The 19019-nt window shown below is 35.6% G+C and overlaps 1 protein-coding gene across 1 annotated transcript in view; it reads right to left on the bottom strand.

Moving 5' to 3' along the window:
- The window catches only part of TNPO1 (transportin 1), a 50028-nt gene that overhangs the window by 12000 nt on the left and 19009 nt on the right, over positions 1–19019 (bottom strand). The window contains exons 9-20 of the mRNA XM_032212830.1: positions 17603–17721; positions 16334–16394; positions 15155–15323; positions 14399–14551; positions 11482–11707; positions 10983–11154; positions 10233–10319; positions 9660–9767; positions 9308–9466; positions 9137–9224; positions 3383–3481; positions 3128–3223 (exon numbers count right to left, since the gene is read on the bottom strand). Of these exons, the coding sequence (XP_032068721.1) occupies positions 3128–3223; positions 3383–3481; positions 9137–9224; positions 9308–9466; positions 9660–9767; positions 10233–10319; positions 10983–11154; positions 11482–11707; positions 14399–14551; positions 15155–15323; positions 16334–16394; positions 17603–17721 (1537 nt within the window). The remainder of the gene's footprint in view (positions 1–3127; positions 3224–3382; positions 3482–9136; positions 9225–9307; positions 9467–9659; positions 9768–10232; positions 10320–10982; positions 11155–11481; positions 11708–14398; positions 14552–15154; positions 15324–16333; positions 16395–17602; positions 17722–19019) is intronic.

Raw genomic sequence — 19019 nt, 5'->3', positions numbered from 1 at the left:
TACCCTACCTCCAAATTTGCCACAAACCTACTTTTGGGAGTGCTGTTGAAAAATTATTCATTAATGGAAGATCTCTCCCCTACCAACACAGCTTCAGAATAGCTCACTTGCTCAACGATAAGAATCCCAACATCAGAGAAGCAAAGGCAACTGAAGCTAATTAATTAATTTGGCAGAAGCTATTTAAGGTGAAGTTGTCACCTTACAACCATAACACAGGTCTGCGACTAAAAAGCTGTTTGATTATTTTTCATCTAATTTCTATGTATTTTGGTGTGCTGAAAACAAATAAAATATTGAAAAAATTCCTAGACGTCATGATTTGCCACAACATGCAAAATTGTCTTCAAATTTATCATTTTTTTAAAAAAAATGGTATTTTTTTATATTACGGGTTTTTAACCAAGTGTAAAGTCCAAATTACTATTAATTAATTTACATATGCATTTAAGATATAAAATGTCAAAAAAACCTTAAAGGGTTTGTCCGAGTTATGTAAAAAAAAATATAGCACTGTAAATCTGATGGTCAACAATATATACATAAGCTAAGCAAGTTTTAAGTCTGTGCTTCTAATGGTAGAAGGGGTTAATCTTTCCTGAAGAATCCAGTGGGAGGGAGACACAGGGCAGATTAGCAGCATCTCTGGTCAGTGCAGGGGGCGTGGCCAGCACTGTGACGTCTCGTGTACAGACACAGAGCTGCTCTCTCCTGCATGCCACACTTGTGCACGATTCATCATCAGGTTCTTGGTTCTAGGCTGTTCACTTTTTCATCGCAATTCATGTTAGCTCATCATTCTTCAACCGTTGTTATGGCTCCACTAAAGTGTATTAATTCGCCATACAGTTTCTGTTTCATCTGTGGTGAATACACAGTGTTGAAGCAACAGAATATTACAGACTTTGTGAAAAAAGTATACTTTGCATAATTTGGACTAAAAATTGGAGATCAAGATAAAGTTTGGGCACCTCATAAAGTGTGCAAACTGTGTGTTGAGGATCTCCAAAACTGGTTGAAGGGTAAGAAAAAATCTTTCCGTTATGGGATTCCTATGGTATGGCAAGAGCAAAAGAACCATAGTGATAACTGTTACTTTTGTTCATGCAATGTGAAAGGGTTTAATTCCAAATGGAAGCATTCCATTTCATACCCTAATCTTCACTCAGAAATTCGTCCCATCCCTCATGGCATAGATATACCAGTATCCAAGCCCCCTGCTACCTTGGAAGAGATACCTAGCTCCGATGAAGGTGAAGTCATACCTGAACCAGATGACGAAACAAGTTCTGACTTTGAAGATGATACAAGATCAAAATTGTTTTCTTAGGAGGAGATGAATGATTTGTAAGAGACTTGAATCTTCCCAAAGCTGGGGCTGAGTTACTCGGATAAAGGCTGAAAAGCAGGAATTTATTGTTACCAGGAGTGTCATCTTCGTGGTTCAGACATCGTGAAAAGGAGTTCACTCCTTACTTCGCCCAGGAAGACAAGTTAGTTTATTGCATCGATGTTGAAGGTCTGATGGATCAATTTAAAATCCAATATGATTCAGAGCAATGGCGTCTTTTTATAGATTCTTCAAAAAGAAGTCTCAAAGCAGTTTTACTCCACAACGGTTTTTACGCTTCCAAGAGATGGAGAATGCTTCAAATACTTGGTCACCAAGTTTCCATGCCGGTCAGAGGCAAAATTGAAGGAAGGTGTGCTCGTCGGCCCAGACATTAGAAGGCTTATAGTTGATCAAGAGTTTGTCAATACCATGACGGATCCTCAAAAAGAAGGGTGGATTGCATTTAAAGAAGTCGTACAGAAATTTTTAGGCAATAAAAGATCTTCACTACAAAAAGATAGTCAGAAGAATGCTGAAAGCATTTCAAGCTTTAGATTGCCTGATGAGTTTGAAAGTGCATTTCCTCCAGTCCCACCTTGACTACATTCCTGAAAATTTGGGAGCTGTGAGTGAGGAACAAGGTGAACGACTTCACCAAGACATTAAAGAGATGGAAAGGAGATACCAGGGAAAATGGAGCATTACAATGATGGCAGACTACTGTTGGATGCTTCATAGAGACATTCCAAATGCTACTCACAAACGTAAATGCACCAAGAGGAGCCTCACAAGGAAGAAGAATCGAGTTTAGTGTGTGAAGGTAAGCTCATTTCAGTTCAAAAAAGGATTTTCATGAAAATATTGTAATAAAACTTTAATTTTATAAGTCTATTTCCATTTATTTTGAGGTATTGCCTTATTTAACATAGTTACCTAAATTGTCAGGAAACATGATGTCTTATGACAAAATAGAGGTCATTTTCGGATTCAGCGCACCAAAAAACATAAATATTATGTGGAATAACCAAAACAGCTCTCGAATTTTTTTTTTTTTTGCAGACCTGTGAATTGAGCCCAAAATTTCTATTGCTCAGGAACACAAAAAATTCTATTGCTCAGAAACACAAAAAGTGATTTTTGCCCCATTTTATGTTCTTTCTTACCACAGTTGTTAAGTGAATCACTACAGATGTTAACTTAGTAACAGGTTTGTTATGTTAATCTGGCTTCCTCACTGACTTTGCTTGTCTGAAGATTGCAAAAGATGATCTTGGGACACTGCAACCATAATAAACACAAGCCAGCAGTCTTTGTGTTTCCCTGAAAATAAGACAGGATCTTATTTTCTTTTGACCCCTGAAATAAGCGCTTGGCCTTATTTTCAGGGAGGTCTTATTATTTTTGACGTGCAGGAGGAGGCGAGCGTGGTCACCTCATGGCTGCTGCTGTGTTGCAATATTTTCAGGGAGGGCTTATTTTCGGGGGAGGACTTATTTTAGTGTATGTGCTCAAAATCCCGATTGGTCTTATTTTCAGGGAAAGTGGGTACCCAAATCTTGATCATGTGACCATGGGGATACTGCAATAGTCCTATGTGTGGAAAAAAAGTCATATGTAACTTTTTTCAGTGACGTTGTAACTTCAAATAGTTGTAAGCCAAGGATTACCTTTATTAAACCAACTGGATTGAATAAGCATCAAAAATTCATCTTGCTTTTAACACTGATGGAGTTTTCCTACAATTTTGTATAATACATTTTAAAAGTCACTGCAAACAGATCAGTTGTAGGGTACCTGTGTTTTCTAACAAAGTCTTTGGTGTGTTGGGTCTGTTAATGATTTCTACAAGCTGGTGCAAAACCATAGCGACGTAAGGCTGCATCTCTATACCTAGAAAAACAACAACAACACACAAGAAATATATTAAAAATCACTTTTCATTTTAGGCACATTAACACAGCTAACAGAATTTGTAAGTGGTTACAAGACCAAAGAAAATTCTACACAATTGAAAATTGAAACTAGCATTTTAAAAAAAGTCAATCTCACCCATCTGAATTGAAATTTCTCCAATTGCCCATGTGGCATTGTTACACACAGAAATGAACTCAGGGTTTAGGTTTGTTCCCAAAATTGGCATGAAATCAGCTGAAAAAACACAAATAAGCCCTGTCATTAAAATTTATCCTTTGCTAGAACATAGCATAAAACTTCAGCATAATATAATTTTAGCAGAAAATTCTTTGACATTTTAATCTCCCCAATATTTATAAAACCATTCCAATAAAAAAGTTCAGATTCCAAATAGGAAAGTCCATTATAAACATATCAATGTATTAATCTTCCTTCCAGAGAAGGGGAATATGGGTACATTTGGTTTTTTAAAAAAATGCAATAGCAGTTTCTGAAGTGGAGCAAGTATAGTATTTATTAGGATCCAGCCAGTAGATAGATGAAAATTCTAAATCTGATCAAAACAGGCATTTACAATCTACCACACAGCAATCCAAAGGAAAAATATATGTATGGAAATGAGAGAACAGGTAAAAATTGAGATTTAAATATTAGTCACTACTAATGGAAATAAGGCATTTTCTTTAAAATCTAAACAGGAGGAGAGGGCAACACGGGGCTTACAACAGAGAGTCATTTTCTAAAATGGAAAGAAGTTATTTTGGAAACTGGGCTGCTTCTTCCATTTGTCCAATAGGCAGGACTAACAAAATTTTGTAATAATACCTAGAGAGACAGAAAACGTTTCTCTGTTGGATAAAGATATATTGGAAAATGACACCAATATAAAGAAAACCAGTGAGACAAGCCTGCTAGTGATGATGATTTGGTTATTAAGGATTCTTGAGATTGCAAGAAGAGAGAACCAACACTCTTGCCATCACCTGCATCCTTCCTTCCCTTCCTCCCCTTCACAACTGACTGTTTTCTCCTTCCATTTAAAAATCTCAAAATACAATGGAAAAAAAGCTTAATCTCCTCAAGGTCCTTGTTACAAGATGTGCTGCCTGATTTTGACGGTATTGTAATTTGTCTGAAGATGGAGGTTTGTCTTTTTGCCAAATGCACTAGACGTGCCCTGTAGACATTTAAGAAATTCTTGGTGTAATTCAAATACCTGTGAATAATCACATCTAATTTGAGGTGGAGCAAGATTTCTGTGAAGAAATTGTCAAGGAAAGCAGATTTTTAAAAATCCTTTCTGCTGTGTGATTCTGAATCAACTGGAGGTGTGATACATGCTTTCAACAAAAAGGCTGGCTGCAGTTACCAAGAAAGGAGGATCACCAGAGGGAAGAAACACAATTGATGATGCAACTAATACATACAGAAACAAGAAGGAAGAATTGCAGAGCACACTAGTTGGTAAAAAAAAAGAGCAACAGAGAAAAGAAGCTATGATGAAACAGAGAAGCATGTCTATAGTAAATGTGGCTTTCCAAGAAGGCTTGGCAAAGAATTATTTTTGTCTCTTCCTCACTTCTCCTCTTAGGAAAGACTAGAAACTGGGGGAGGGGGGGAGGATTAAAGCAAAGCTATTTAGAGGATTTAACATAACAAAGTTCAGTGATCAGGTCTCAAAACTGTGTAGATAAGGAATGGGCCAAGTGAAACAGTTATGTGATTACTGTAAAGAAAACATTAAAATAAACAAGATTGTATGTTATTTAATTAAGATATATTCACACCCATTAAAAATATAACAGGACAATGTTTTGGGCAATAAACAACACTACAGATGGAAGAAGTACAAGTGTTTATGTTTGGATTTATTCTTATTGTTTTCTCAGTCTTCAGCAGTCCTGGGCATAGGAACATGGCAGAAATTTAACTGGAAGGAGGAGTTGATTCTATCTCATTTATCAACTGTTGCCATCTCTTACTAATACCTACTAGAACAAGTGAGAGAAGCAACTCTGCTTTTAGGATACCTCCCTCCACTGAAGAAAAAATTAACTATTGAACTAAATGAGGTGAAGTTCTCAGTTAAATTATCTAACACAGTGGTTCTCAACCTTCCAATGCCCTTTAATACAGTTCCTCATGTTGTTGTGACCCCCAACCATAAAATTATTTTCGTTGCTACTTCATAACTGTAATTTTGCTATTGTTATGAATTGTAATGTAAATATCTGATATGCAGGATGTATTTTCATTATTACAAATTGAACATAATTAAAGCATAGTGATTGATCACAAAAACAATATGTAATTATATATTGTGAAATGGTTTGCTAATGAAAATAATATATATAATATAATCTCTAACCTTGTTACAAAAAGTCCATGAAACATTTCAGTTGGTAACAAAATAAAAATAAAACAGAGAAGACAGACAGTAAAAAATGGGTCAAAGAGAAATACAGTACTAGGTTGGATATCCCCTCCTATTTTTCATCTTGTCCTACTGGTTCTTTATGATTTATAAATTGTTGATCGTAATTATTATTATGACCTATGACCTATTACTTGCTGTTTATAGTGAGTTGGTGCACTGGGGACAAATTCCTTGTGTGTCTTATCACACCAAAAAACATTTCTATTTCATTCTATTCCTATTTCATTCTATTCTATTCTATTCCATCATATTCCTATTTCATTCCTATTCCTATTCCATTCCATTTTCCTGTTCCATTCCATTCTACTCTAAGCATTGAAACTTAAAACTAAAAAGATGTAGTGCTTTATTTTTTTTCAAGGCAGCTGCTGAAGATGTTTTGTGACAGCTACCTTTTTCCCCTCCACCCCTAAACTCCTGGAATCCTCTTGATCCCACATTTTCCAACCACTCATTCATTCATAAATATTACGGGAAGGAAACGAAGGCGGGTCTCCTTGTGAATGAACAGAGGTTTTTACAGAAAACCCAAACATCTGTAAGCCGCCCGGAGTCCTACGGGATTGGGCGGCATATAAATGTTATTAAATTCTAAATCTGGAGCCAACTGCTGCAGAGTGCCCATGTGAACTTCCGAGTCTCTGAGGAGGCGGCTGCGGACTGAAGGCACATCATTGCCACCCTTCCCGCCACGGTTCTCGGCTCCTTCTTCCCAGCGTCCCCTCCCCGCTGGGAGACCGAGCTCGGCCCGGCCACCCCTCAGGGTGCTGCCTCGCTGGCGCTCAGGCGCTCCATTCTCCCCTCTCCCCTCGTCAAGCACAGCCATCCGATCCACCCGCTGGTGCCTCTCGTGTCGCAATTGGCTGGGCACCAGCTGTCCTCACACCACTGCTATTGTCAGATAGCCCCCCCCCTTTCGCAAGGTAGCGCCTGCCGCCGCCGCTCCCCTGGCTCCAAACACTGGCATGCAGGTGTCTCGGTTCCTAAGACCATCGAAAATATGTGTTTTCCAATGGTCTTAGGCGACCCCTGTGAAAGGGGTTGCAACCCACAGGTTGAGAACCGCTGACCTAACATGTGACAATTCACATAGCCCATGCTTTACTCTTCTACTGCCAAGAAAGAACTGTCAAGCAAAATTATACATCCATTTCTATGAGAAATGTCTCTAAACACATAACCCATATACAGTTGTAAGAGAAAACTCGTAGACCCTTAAAAACTATTTATAAACTTGCATGTAATCCTTGAAAACTGTCTGTAATCTTCCTTGTAATCAGTACTGTCACCTGCACTGATCAGATCCAAGTCATAAGAGATTCTGATTAACATACAACCATACAAAATAACTCCATGCCTTTACTGAACACACTGAGCTAATATTCATCGTTTACATGGAAAAAAAGATGTGAATTTCCTATTAAATATCTTGAGTTGTATGTACAAGTCAATCAGATGATAATCCAGGTCTCCTCATTAAAATGCACACATACTGAATTCCATTACTGGAACTTGCTCTTCACAACACATTTTTGTAAGCGAATTCAGGCCAGTAAGAGAGAACTCTGTGGTGTCAAAATATACAACACTATGAGAGATTCCTACCCCAAATCCCAGGATTATAACAAAGGACCAGCAGACCAATTTTGTATTGTCAGATGTCAGGCTTAATGTCAACTGTTCATAAATACTAGGGAAGCACTGAATAAAAGTTGTGTGACTGGGATGATATCCAGGAGGAAAGAATATTCTCTAGAAAACTGTCACTTACAGTATCTCAACCAATTTATACCTGGATGATCTAATAGGCTACTGGAACAATACTATGTGAATAGATGAGATAGATAAATATTCAAAATGGAATATTTGGACATGAATGGTGAAATTGTGTCTGGAGAAAATGAAACAGTGTTACACTGAAAAGGTCTCATCTCAATCACATCATAGTATGCTAGAAATGTCATGGTTTGGGGTTGCTTTGTAGACTCATGATCCAGATGGCTCATGAGCATAGAAGGAACAATGGATTCTGGATTGTACCAACAAATACTATGAGAGCACATCAGGATATGTCTATGAATTTAAGTTTAAACGAATGGGAGTGATACAATAAAAGAGTGATTCTATATACAAAAATAAATTAGAATATAAAGGCAGAAGAAAAATTACATTTGGAAATATCCAAATAAATGCATCAACCACATCCCAATTAAAAACATTATAGCAAATTCAAAAGCAAACAGTTCATGCAAGGCTGGCTTTAGACTTGGGCTGAGGGTGCACTGTCCTAGGTGTCAAAACTTAAGGCACGTATACTGAGCTAATATATGTAGTAGTTAAGGTGCTAGTCTAGAAATCAGGAGACTGTGAGTTCTACTCCCACTTTAGCATGAAAGTCAGCCGAGTAATTTTGCAGCAGTTACTCTCTTTCAGCTCGACTCATGTCACAGGGTTGTTTTTGGGGAAAATAGGAGGAGGAAGGAATATTACCACCTTGTTCACCATTTGTATTATTTATAAGAAAAACAAATAAAGGTAGGAAATAAATACATCCTTGAATTAGCTCTGAATTTATGCAAGACAACCTAAAATAGCAATGAGTGGAAGTAGTTTTTAAAAGAAAAATGGGGCAAAATACCATGAGACCAATGCGTGAGAGTACTCAACTGGTAATGTATAGAAAACATTTGGCTGAATTCACTGCTGCTAAAGGAGGCAATCCGGTTAATAAACTAAAACTTCATAAAGATTTTCCAACAAAGATAGTGAGTATTACATATTCAATATAGACATATTTATAGCACCTTGTATGTTGTTTGTTTTATGAGAATTTATTTATTTATTTATTTATTAGCAGAATGCAGATGAAACTCAGATCACATTGTAAGCCACAGTACTGCAGGATGGACAGTTAACAATATTATATGGATTAGGGCACGGCTGTCAAACTCCCAGCCCATGGGCTGGATGTGTTATGTGCTGGCCACGCCCACACCTGGTTTAGCGAAGGGGGAAAAAGTCCCAATACATCACATGATGCTGCTGTGATGCCGCAAGTTTGACACCTCTGGATTAGGGGATAGGAAAATTCTACAGTGAAGAAAATATGCATCAGTTTTTAAACTAGATTTTTTTTAAAGTCAAGGCAGAAAGACGGTGAAGCAAACAAATAGGAACCAAGAACCACTTTCCTATCATTCTAGATAAGAAATTATTAATTGAAATAATCCACAAAATATTTCTCCCCAACATGGCATATTGGTTATAAAAGCACTATAAACAGATCCAAGCCATAAATGTATACATATATTTGTGGCAATTTTCTATTACTTCAGCCATCATTATCAACTTACAGTATAAAAGACTTTTAATATCAAATTAAAAAACACAATGAGTATAAGTTGGCAGTTCAATCTATACATGATAACAGATTGCAGTATTAAGTTACCTACCAATGCAGGGCTTCACATGCTGAAAACATGCCTTGGTCAAATCCCCTAGCAAGGCAAAAGAACTCTGTCGTACCTCAGGCATTTTATCCTAAGAGAAAAGAAAGAAGCCTTTGTTTTTATTTAGAAAATAAAAACAGCACCAAGATAAGAGAATCAGATTATTTATCTCACCTGCATACACTGGTACATCAGTGTCAGGATATTGCTCCGAGCCACTAATTGTTCAATGTTGCCTCCAAGTCCTTCAGCTAAACCACTTAGTAAATCAAGAGCCACAATCATGAAGTCTTTATCTGGAGCTTCATACTGATCTGGTTGAGCATTATGCAACTAAAAAAAAAAAAAAAAAGAAAACAATCATTGTTTAAAAGTTTTAAGTATGCAATATTACAATACATAATTTTCATTACTTTTTACTCCCCAAACCAGCAAATTAATCAAAGAATTTTATAATCAATCAGGGAGTTTAAATTCCACTGACACTACATTTTCTAATGCTATGAAAACTGGTAACGGAAAATACCATGGCTTGTGCAAGCGTCTTTTGTACCAGATTCACACAGCGCTGGTAGACAGGTTCACAGTATGGAAGGAAGCCAGATTGCAAGGCAGTGGCAACCGAAGACAGGCACTGAAATACAGGAGAGACATTAAGGACCATGTATACCAATTACATAGTATGTCAAAGATATTTACTATCTTAGTTCTGTTTAAAAGGGAAACTATTGAAAGATAAAATAAACTCATGTATTCACAGATTAAGAAACGGTACAGGGACACAATTATAATGCTTAAACGCACAAGACCAGAGAAACAGTCCATTAAATCTTTGCAGTTTAATCCTACAATTCCTTCAGAAACACATTCTTACAAGTTCACAGAAAGCTAATTCCTAGAAAATCCTCAGATATGGTGCAATCATATCAGGTCTTGTCCAAAGATCTTCACGAAGCTAATGGGCTTAGCCCTAATTATATGGATGCAGAATTAGGATACTTCAATTCCCCCGTTAGAAGCTGGCATCATAAGGAAGAAAATATAAACAGTGATGATTTACAAAGGTCAGAGAACTATTTATAACAACAGCATGAATTACCTCTAATAAAGGGAAAAGATCTTTATCTTCATCCTTTAACATGTTCCATTTTTGGATTAATGGAGGCATAAGCATTTGGATGTATTCCTGTAGACAATCAAAATTTCACAGAATTTATGCTCTACAAAACTTTATTTAGGGTTTTTTTGGCATTTATGTAGATTCCCTTGAATTGACAGCAGTTGAGTGCCCACTCCCCAACAACATTGTTAGCAATTTAGACTCTAGAATTCTTCTCCCACTCCCACTCCCAAATGAACATATAGTTGTCACTTGTTGGCCCTGGGCAGGAAAGATATGTTTACAAAATGGTCCTATCTATTCCAGGAATGACTGGAACAGGAATCACCAAGAATCACTGGTTCCTGCCTTGTGCTTTCTTCCTTGTAGTTATGACAAAATAATGGAGATACTATCATTGAAGCATTTTAACAATTATAAGGAAAATATCTAGGCATACTTTTTAAAGCTTTATTTAGGTATGTAGCATTTTATTCATGAATTTTTAAGTCAGATTTTATAATGTTTCTTAAGAGTCTAATTTAAAGAAAAAATGGAATATTCATAAATAAAGCAGTGAATAACTTGGGCAACAAATCTAAAAAAACTTATCTAGAATGGATGCTTGATAAAGAAATGAATAAAAAGTCAAGAATTTGACTTTTTGTAGAATTGAGAGATGCAATTTATTTATTTATATCATTTATAGGGTGACCATCTTACCTCAAGGTAATTATGGGTGATACTTACTGGCTTGTTTAGATGATGGCCTACAGAATCTGCTAAAGTTCCTATGGCATCATAAAGAATGAGCAGATTTTTATGTTGGTATTTACTAAACGCAAATACCAAAGTATCAAGTATATAAGCAAGATAAGGAACAAGCTCTGTACAAGCCTCCTCTTCTAGAGTAGCAAAGGCACTAAAAGGCAAAAGAAAACATTAGTCTACAGAATGAAGGAATTTACTTTTTCCTCTAAATAAACGCTTTTAAAAAATCTATTAACAGTATATAGGGAATTCAAAGTTTTATATATTTAACACAAACAAAGTTATAATTTCTTTAGAAAACAAATACAACATAACTGTTAAAAGCAAATATAATTACAAGAGAATGGCTAAAAATGGTCTCAAATGGCTTTTCCAGTCAACTAGAAAGGAGCTACTCAACAAAAATAAATGAAACAATACTGTAGACTGCAATATGTACCTTGAGAGCCATGGCTAGCATTTCTATATTGTGACCTACCTGCAGGCAGCTTCTTGTACTCTCTTGTTACTATCAAGGATACGCTTTAGCAACTCAGTCATTAATGGCTTCAAGTATGTGTCTGGGGGTTGACTGACTACCCAATGTGCATAGCGACTAAGAGTCCAGCAAGTAATGGAGCGCACAAGAGCCTTTTTATCAGAGAGGCACTGAATAAGGTGAGGGATTAGCTCGGGAAGATATGGAATCATACCCTGCATACAACCTATAGCAATACGAAATGAAATAAGACAGAAATAAGAAATAGTTTAACAATCTGGTAATCATACAGTTGCTATTACTACTAATATTAAAGGTAGTCCTTGATATACCAACTTAGTAAAGTTGCTGCACATCTGCAAGGCAATTCTAGGCAGCTTATAATATTAAAATATATAATAAAATGTATTGCACAATGTTGTATTAAACATTGCCAAATGTATTATTAAACCAAAACAGACTAGTAAAATAACAAGTTTGTATATTATTAAGTAATATTTTCATATTTTACTTTTAATTTCATGCATAACCAATTTCATATATTGCCATAATATTCAAATGTACCAAGTGGCCTTTAATGCTGGAAATACAGTACAACTATTTTTGACAAATAGACCTAAGCCCCTACTGTAATATCAGATGAATCACATAATGCCTTTCTAGTTGTGGTTATAGATTTTGTTACAGAATTTTCTAGACAATTTGAAAAATAAAGTGTATCACAGCCATAATTTTTATAGAAAAAATATAGAGAACTGTTGGAATGGAGGGAGGGGCAAAGATACACAGCTAAGCAGTTATTAAGCAAATACTGATTCCCCTATTGATTTTGCTTGTCAGAACCCTACTGGAAAGGTTGCAAATGGTAATCACATGATTACAGGATACTGCAACTGTTGTATATACATGTCTATTGCCCAGAGCCTGAATTCTGATCAGGTAACTATGGGGATACTGCAATGGACATAAGCGCAAGAACCAGATGTATGTAACTTTTTTTCAGTGCCATTTTAACTTCAAATGCTTGCTAAACAAATGGTTGCAAGGACTACCAGCTTTTAATCCCTTTCTCTCCGATGAATGTAAACATAAACATTAATTCTCTTTTTGCTAATTATCCCAACACCAAAATAATCATTCCAAAGGACAATAACAATTTGGGTTCAAGGTCAGACATTCTTATACCCAATGTGTCTTCCATTTTTCTGAAATGGCAGACAACCAGTTCCACTATGAAATCAAAAATCAACAGATAAAGATGACAAATTTAATACGATTTAATACGATTCTGAACAGATCAAGATACAATTCTTTGTAGTAACTGAAGCCTATAGTAATTCACGTAATAGAAATGCAGAAAGTCCATATTTAAAAATTTGTTTCAAAATTTCAATTGAACCAGATCAAATGCCTCTTCGGCATCCAACAATCCTACCAATGCTGATTTAAGTTATTCTGAATGTATATCCAGAAAGTCCGTTAGGAATCTAAATAGAGTAAGGGCCACTGTTCACATTTTTGCATCATCAATTTCAAAGAAAATTGATTGTCAATTTGCAGAGTTGCAAATTCTAATCCCAGTTTAAGAAAAAAAAAACCTAGGAAAGGAGCAATGATAAACCACTTCTGAAAAAAACCTTGCCAAGAAAATTGCAGGGACCTGTTTATGCAGTGTTCGAGAATCAGACATCACTGAACAGAATGAAAAAAAATATTAATCCATATTAATCCGTATTCAAACCTTGCCAAGAAAATTGCAGGAACCTGTCCATGCAGTGTCCAAGAACAAACATGACTGAACAAATTGAAAAAATATATTAATCCATAAACATTGTATTTATTAATATCTTCAACCAAGGATCAAGATGCTGAAAAATAACCTAGTTGAAAACAATTCTGATGTGGAATTGGAAAGAAACAAAATTACTTCCCTATTTTTTTTTATTTTTTTCCTGCTTCTAGACCTGTGATGGCGAACCTATGGCACCCATGCCAGAGATGGCACGCAGAGCCCTTTCTGTGGGCACGCACACTGTCGCGTGCTGCTCTTCTGGTCTTTCCGTGCACTGGAGCGCCAGAAAGCTGAAGACCAGCTGGCCGGTGCGCATGTGCATGCCGGAACCCAAAAAACAGCTTGCCAGCGCATGCACGTGCAAGGGGCAACTAGTCTTTAGGGTTTGGGTACTCTGGCGCATGTGCATGCATATGCATTCATTCCGGTTTGGTCACTTGATGCTGAAAAGATTCGCCATCACTATTCTAGACTTTAGAATGCACACAGTATTTACAGAAATAAAGAAGCAGCGGGGAAGGGAACCAGGCAGGCTGCCTTTAAAATTGGGGTGAGGTGGGTGGTTTTGGGCCGTGAGGTGCGCCTCTTACCTTTCCAGGTCTGTCGCGGTCCTCACCATTGTGTCCAGGAAAGCCCTGGTTAAAAAAAAAAAACCCTCTCGCAAGTTCAAGAAGTTTGATTGAACTCGTGAGAAGTTCACTAGTTTTTACTAGTGACTTCCTGAACACAATGGCAAGGAACGCAACGGAGCTGGAAAGGTAAAAGGCGCACCTCGCTTCTCACCTGCTCCAGAAAATAATAAGCCCTTCCCCTATAATAAGCCCAAGACCATATTTCGTGGGGCAAAAGAAAATAAGACTCCGTAGTATACCACTAGAATAAGTGATCTGATGGCTTCATTTATATGTAATATATAAAATTTAGTAAGTTTAGTCACTAAACTGTTATTAAATTTTATATATTACATATAAATGAAGCCATCGCATCACTTATCCTTGCATGTCTCATTCTCATATTTCTTGCAGCAAGAATATGTTGTGTGTGATGCACCATGTTTAGATTTATCAGTTTCTTTCACACTAAGGATAGTAACAAGGTACAACATGAACCTCAAACATCATTTACCTTCAGCAATTGCTCCTAGAACAAGGATGCCTGATTCTTTCACCACCCATTCTGGATGAAAAAGCAATTCTTTTAGAAGGGGCAAAATATGTGGCAGCAGGTCATCACGGAATACATTGGCAAGAACATCAAGGGCAGCAGCTGAACATTTCCCTAAGAAAAGTAACATACATTTTTGTATAGTCTATTATGCTTTCAAAACTTCACTTCATTTTGCAGTATTAGCAAATTTGCTATTTGTTGAAAATTATGAAGAAATTGTAACAAAGAATAAAATACAAAGGACTAAAAATTAAGCTACTATTCTAAACACTGTATGAGGAGGCCTATATGTCTGTGCTGGCAAATCATTCAGGAGGAGCCTGGTAGCCCATTTTCAGACTACCAGATTTTATTAAATGGCAAAAAAAGCACACAAACATATGCTTTTTAAATATTGCAGTTGGGAAAAGTGCTCCAGGTTTTTTTGTTAAGCGAGTTTAAACGCTTATAACTTTGCAATCAATATTTTATTTATTTATCGATCAGTTACCGATCTCACTAACATAAATCTGGGCAGTATATAATGCAACCAACAATTACAACTTTGTAATCCTTTAATATGGGGAAGAGTCGAGGCATTAAATATAAGATAATGGCACCCAAATTTTATGTACAATGCAACCATATAACAGACCTAACTTCTGAACAATTCTTAAATTAAGCTTAAGGTATATTCATAAGTTTTACATTATTTCATTTGGAAATGTGGCATACTTAAATTCCAGTCAGAAATAGTGTCGTCATCATCAAGCTCATCTTCCTCATCTTCCTCATCTTCAATACCATCTTCTTCATGCTGCTGAGCTACTGTTCGTGAACGGTGAAACCGAGGTCTTATATCTTGTTCACTATCTGGAATTGCTTCATCTTCCTCAACATCTCCCTATTATCAAACCAAAGAGGAAAATATGAAGAGAAAGAGATGTTTCAGCAAAACCCTGGCCCTTTCTATGCTATATCAAACTTTTATACGCTCAATTAAAACACCAAATGTATGTTTAAATTTGCAATGGTGAAGTAGTAGAAAGTAGCAAATAACTTACCAAAATGTTACTAAAAACCACTAATAATTATTAATAATACAATTCTACACTTAAAAGTTATAGGCAAAAATTTGGATAATCTGGTCAGATTATATACTTCTGATAATTTCTAAATGAATCAAAATTGGCACAACCTGTACATAGTATATAATCTTTATTTTGTATTTGTGAAGGTAAACGTTCCCCTCGCACATATGTGCTAGTCGTTCCTGACTCTAGGGGGGGGAGTGCTCATTTCCGTTTGGTTTCAAAGCCAAAGAGCCAGCGCTGTCCGAAGACGTCTCCTCCATGGTCATGTGGCCAGCATGACTAAACGCTGAAGATGCATGGAACGCTGTTATCTTCCCACCAAGGTGGTCCCTATTTTTCTACTTGCATTTTTAAATGCTTTCGAACTGCTAGGTTGACAGAAGCTGGGACAGGTAATGGGAGCTCACTCTGTTACGAAGCACTAGGGATTCAAATCGCTGAATTGCTGACTTTTCTGATCGACAAGCTCAGCGTCTTAGCCACTGAGACACAGCATCCCTGATTTGTATTTGTAAGGAAATGTAAATAAAAAACAAGTATGCAATCAAATTGATAGATATTGGTTTCACTTTTTATTATATAGAAGTTGTCTCAACTCTGGTTCATTTAGACAATCAACAAATCATGTATTTTGATCAGAAATTATTAGTTCTACGTACAACAGTATCTCTTCAGAAGATATTCATTTATTGGGTATATAAAGGTGCTAATTTCAAATAAAATGGATATAGCTCTGTATTGAAACATGTCACATTTTTCTTGAAGTATAGAAATCTTTAAAAAATCACTGGTATTAGAGGCAAAGTATAGTTATTCCTACCTTCAGCAGAATGATATCTATTTCTGAATACTTCATACCATTTACAAGGACAGGTATCAACCTACATAGAAAAAAAATTAAATAATTGAATATCAAATCCTAAAGTTGAATAAGCAGGAGTTCACATTCTTTAAAATTTTCAAATACCAATCAAATCCATGCAAATTATTTAAGAGAAAATGCTGAGATAATGTTCGCTCACTTTAATAGTCAAAGATTTGAGCCTAGATAAAAGTCATGGATTTATTTTAAATCAAATTAAAATTAGCATGTTTTAAAATCATGAACTATCAAATTTAGAATATTTGAAATGTAAAATATTTCAGGATACTAAAGTGTTTCTTTGATTATATATATGCACAGATATACATACATTTCAGTCAAATGGGCTATATCTAGTCCACAAAAGCAATCATAGTCATTTTGCTGCCTGTTGCAGGCCCCACATTTGTTTCTAATTGGTTGATAGGTGCAAATCAAAGTGATAGCTTTAATTTATATCCATGCAAAGCTTGGCTATCAGTTGTTTTCAGGATAATTTATTTGAAGTGTAATCTAATCTGCATAAATTATTAATGAATCCAAAATTTTAGCAAAGTGAGAGTGCAGCAACAGGGATTTCAGAGATGGCCCCCATCTCTTCCCTGGGCCACTTATCAGGTATTTTATCTAATGATTTTCCAATAACTAATAAACATGGAATTGTCCTGGAGAGCTTTCGGGGAAAGAAGGAAATGGATACTTTGGCTTGATTATATTTACTGTTATGTTTGATTGAGAATTTATTTATACTGTTAAACCAGTAGGAATCACACATTTGCTAAATAAATGGTAAAAGAAAATTTGACTCCCTCAAAAATATGGCTTCTTTCCCTGGACAAAAGAAGCAATTATATTCAGTTTATACAACACAGACATTTTTAAAACAAACAAGAGTGAAATGGTCTGCAGTTGTGTTATACAGTATGAAAAAGCATGAAGTATTTTCATGGAGAAACAGACATTCCCTTGATTGTGCCACATGAAAGTTCTCACTGCTATTACTAGTTTTTACAACTTTCATAAAAACTATTAGCAAGCAAAAATATGTGTCAAGTTAGTATGCGTCCATGGGTAAATACATAGGTACAATTACCATCTCAATTTAAATATTCCAAATGACTATAGAAGATTCATGAAACAATTTTAAGTTTTTAAAGACATAATGAGATAACCATGCACATACATTTCAAATAAGCCAATATAATATAAAAGGGAAAATAAACTTACTTTGTAAGATGTCGATACAATACATCTTTACAAATTGGCTGTTCAGCCAAAGTCAGCCAGAATTCACAAGCCTCTAAAGCCACATTTTCATCTTGGTCCTGAGTTCTTTGCAGCATGTACTACATGTTATGGTAAGAAAGTAAAAAGAAACAGAAACTGGGTACATTTGAAAATACAATGTAATTAAAATTCTTTCATAACATTCTATTATCATATGGATAATTTGAAAAATGGGTTTTTAATATATGAATAATTATAGATCAGATACTTTTCTCTGTATTGTGGCTGCTAAAAATACAACTCTCCCTTTGCCTTATGCAAATTTGTCCCAGTAGAATATTATTTTGGCATTCAATTTCCAATTCCTCAATACTTAATAAAACATTTTTTTCCAGAATACTGCCAATTCTCCTAGAAGCAGCAATCAGTATTGTTTGTTTTCTTAGACTCCTCCATTTTATTACTGAATAATCAAATACCACATGTGCCCTTTACTATATTGGTAATTTTAAAATATTTATTATATTACAAACTGATTTTCTTGATGCCTGCTATTATTATATTATGAAGTTTGAAAAGTGGAATGTTTTGTGATTGTTCTCATATAGGTCAGTATTTGTTTCCTTAGTTTTTCACTTTTTAAACTTAAGTAGAGTTTCTCCAATTTCCAACTAAGAATAGTTTTTAAATTTTGCAAGAAAAATTGTGTTTTGTCACAAACATTGTTTTCATGCACATTTTATATAAAACTACAAAGCATGTCCATTTGTTGCAAATTTGTTCTCTTTTCCAATTTCTTTTTTGGGGTTTGTTTTGTTTTTTGAAGTCTTTACATTTTTTTTTTCTTTTGTGTGTGCATGTGATTTCAGATTGCTGACACAAAAATCCTTTTTTTCCACAAAATACAGCAAATTAGGTTTTACATGCACATTTTTTTTTCAGATATCATACTTAGGGTACTTCCAAGAGTAAATAATATTTATTTAACTGACAGTATAAACCTGATGCTGTATCTTTAACAAGAAACTCATTTTTACACAATAAATTTCCTTCTTCCTTTAAATTTGTTTGCTGTTCATCTCGCTGGGAGTGGGAGTAGGATTAAAATGTATTGCTAAGGTGTACAAAATTATCTGCAAATATTTGGAACAAATTATATAAATACTGCATTTTAAGCAAATATCGGTTACGGATTTTAAAGAATATGGCATATAGTTCTAATGAATTTAAGATGAATTTTAGTTAACAAAATATATTTATTGGACATCTCAGAGAAAGAGCGTTGGTACCTACCTGATACTCTTCTTCTAATAGGGTGGAGATAGCATCCATGCATGGGTTGACACTGCCCGTGCTGATTCAACTGAGTCTGAATATTAATTAGCCAATGTACTACATAGCCCACCCCTGTGAGTGT

Source organism: Thamnophis elegans, chromosome 3 (assembly GCF_009769535.1).
Source record: "Thamnophis elegans isolate rThaEle1 chromosome 3, rThaEle1.pri, whole genome shotgun sequence".
Lineage (NCBI taxonomy): Eukaryota > Metazoa > Chordata > Lepidosauria > Squamata > Colubridae > Thamnophis > Thamnophis elegans.
Note: the sequence above shows the minus strand (reverse complement) of the source record. Positions and strands in the feature narration are given on the sequence as shown.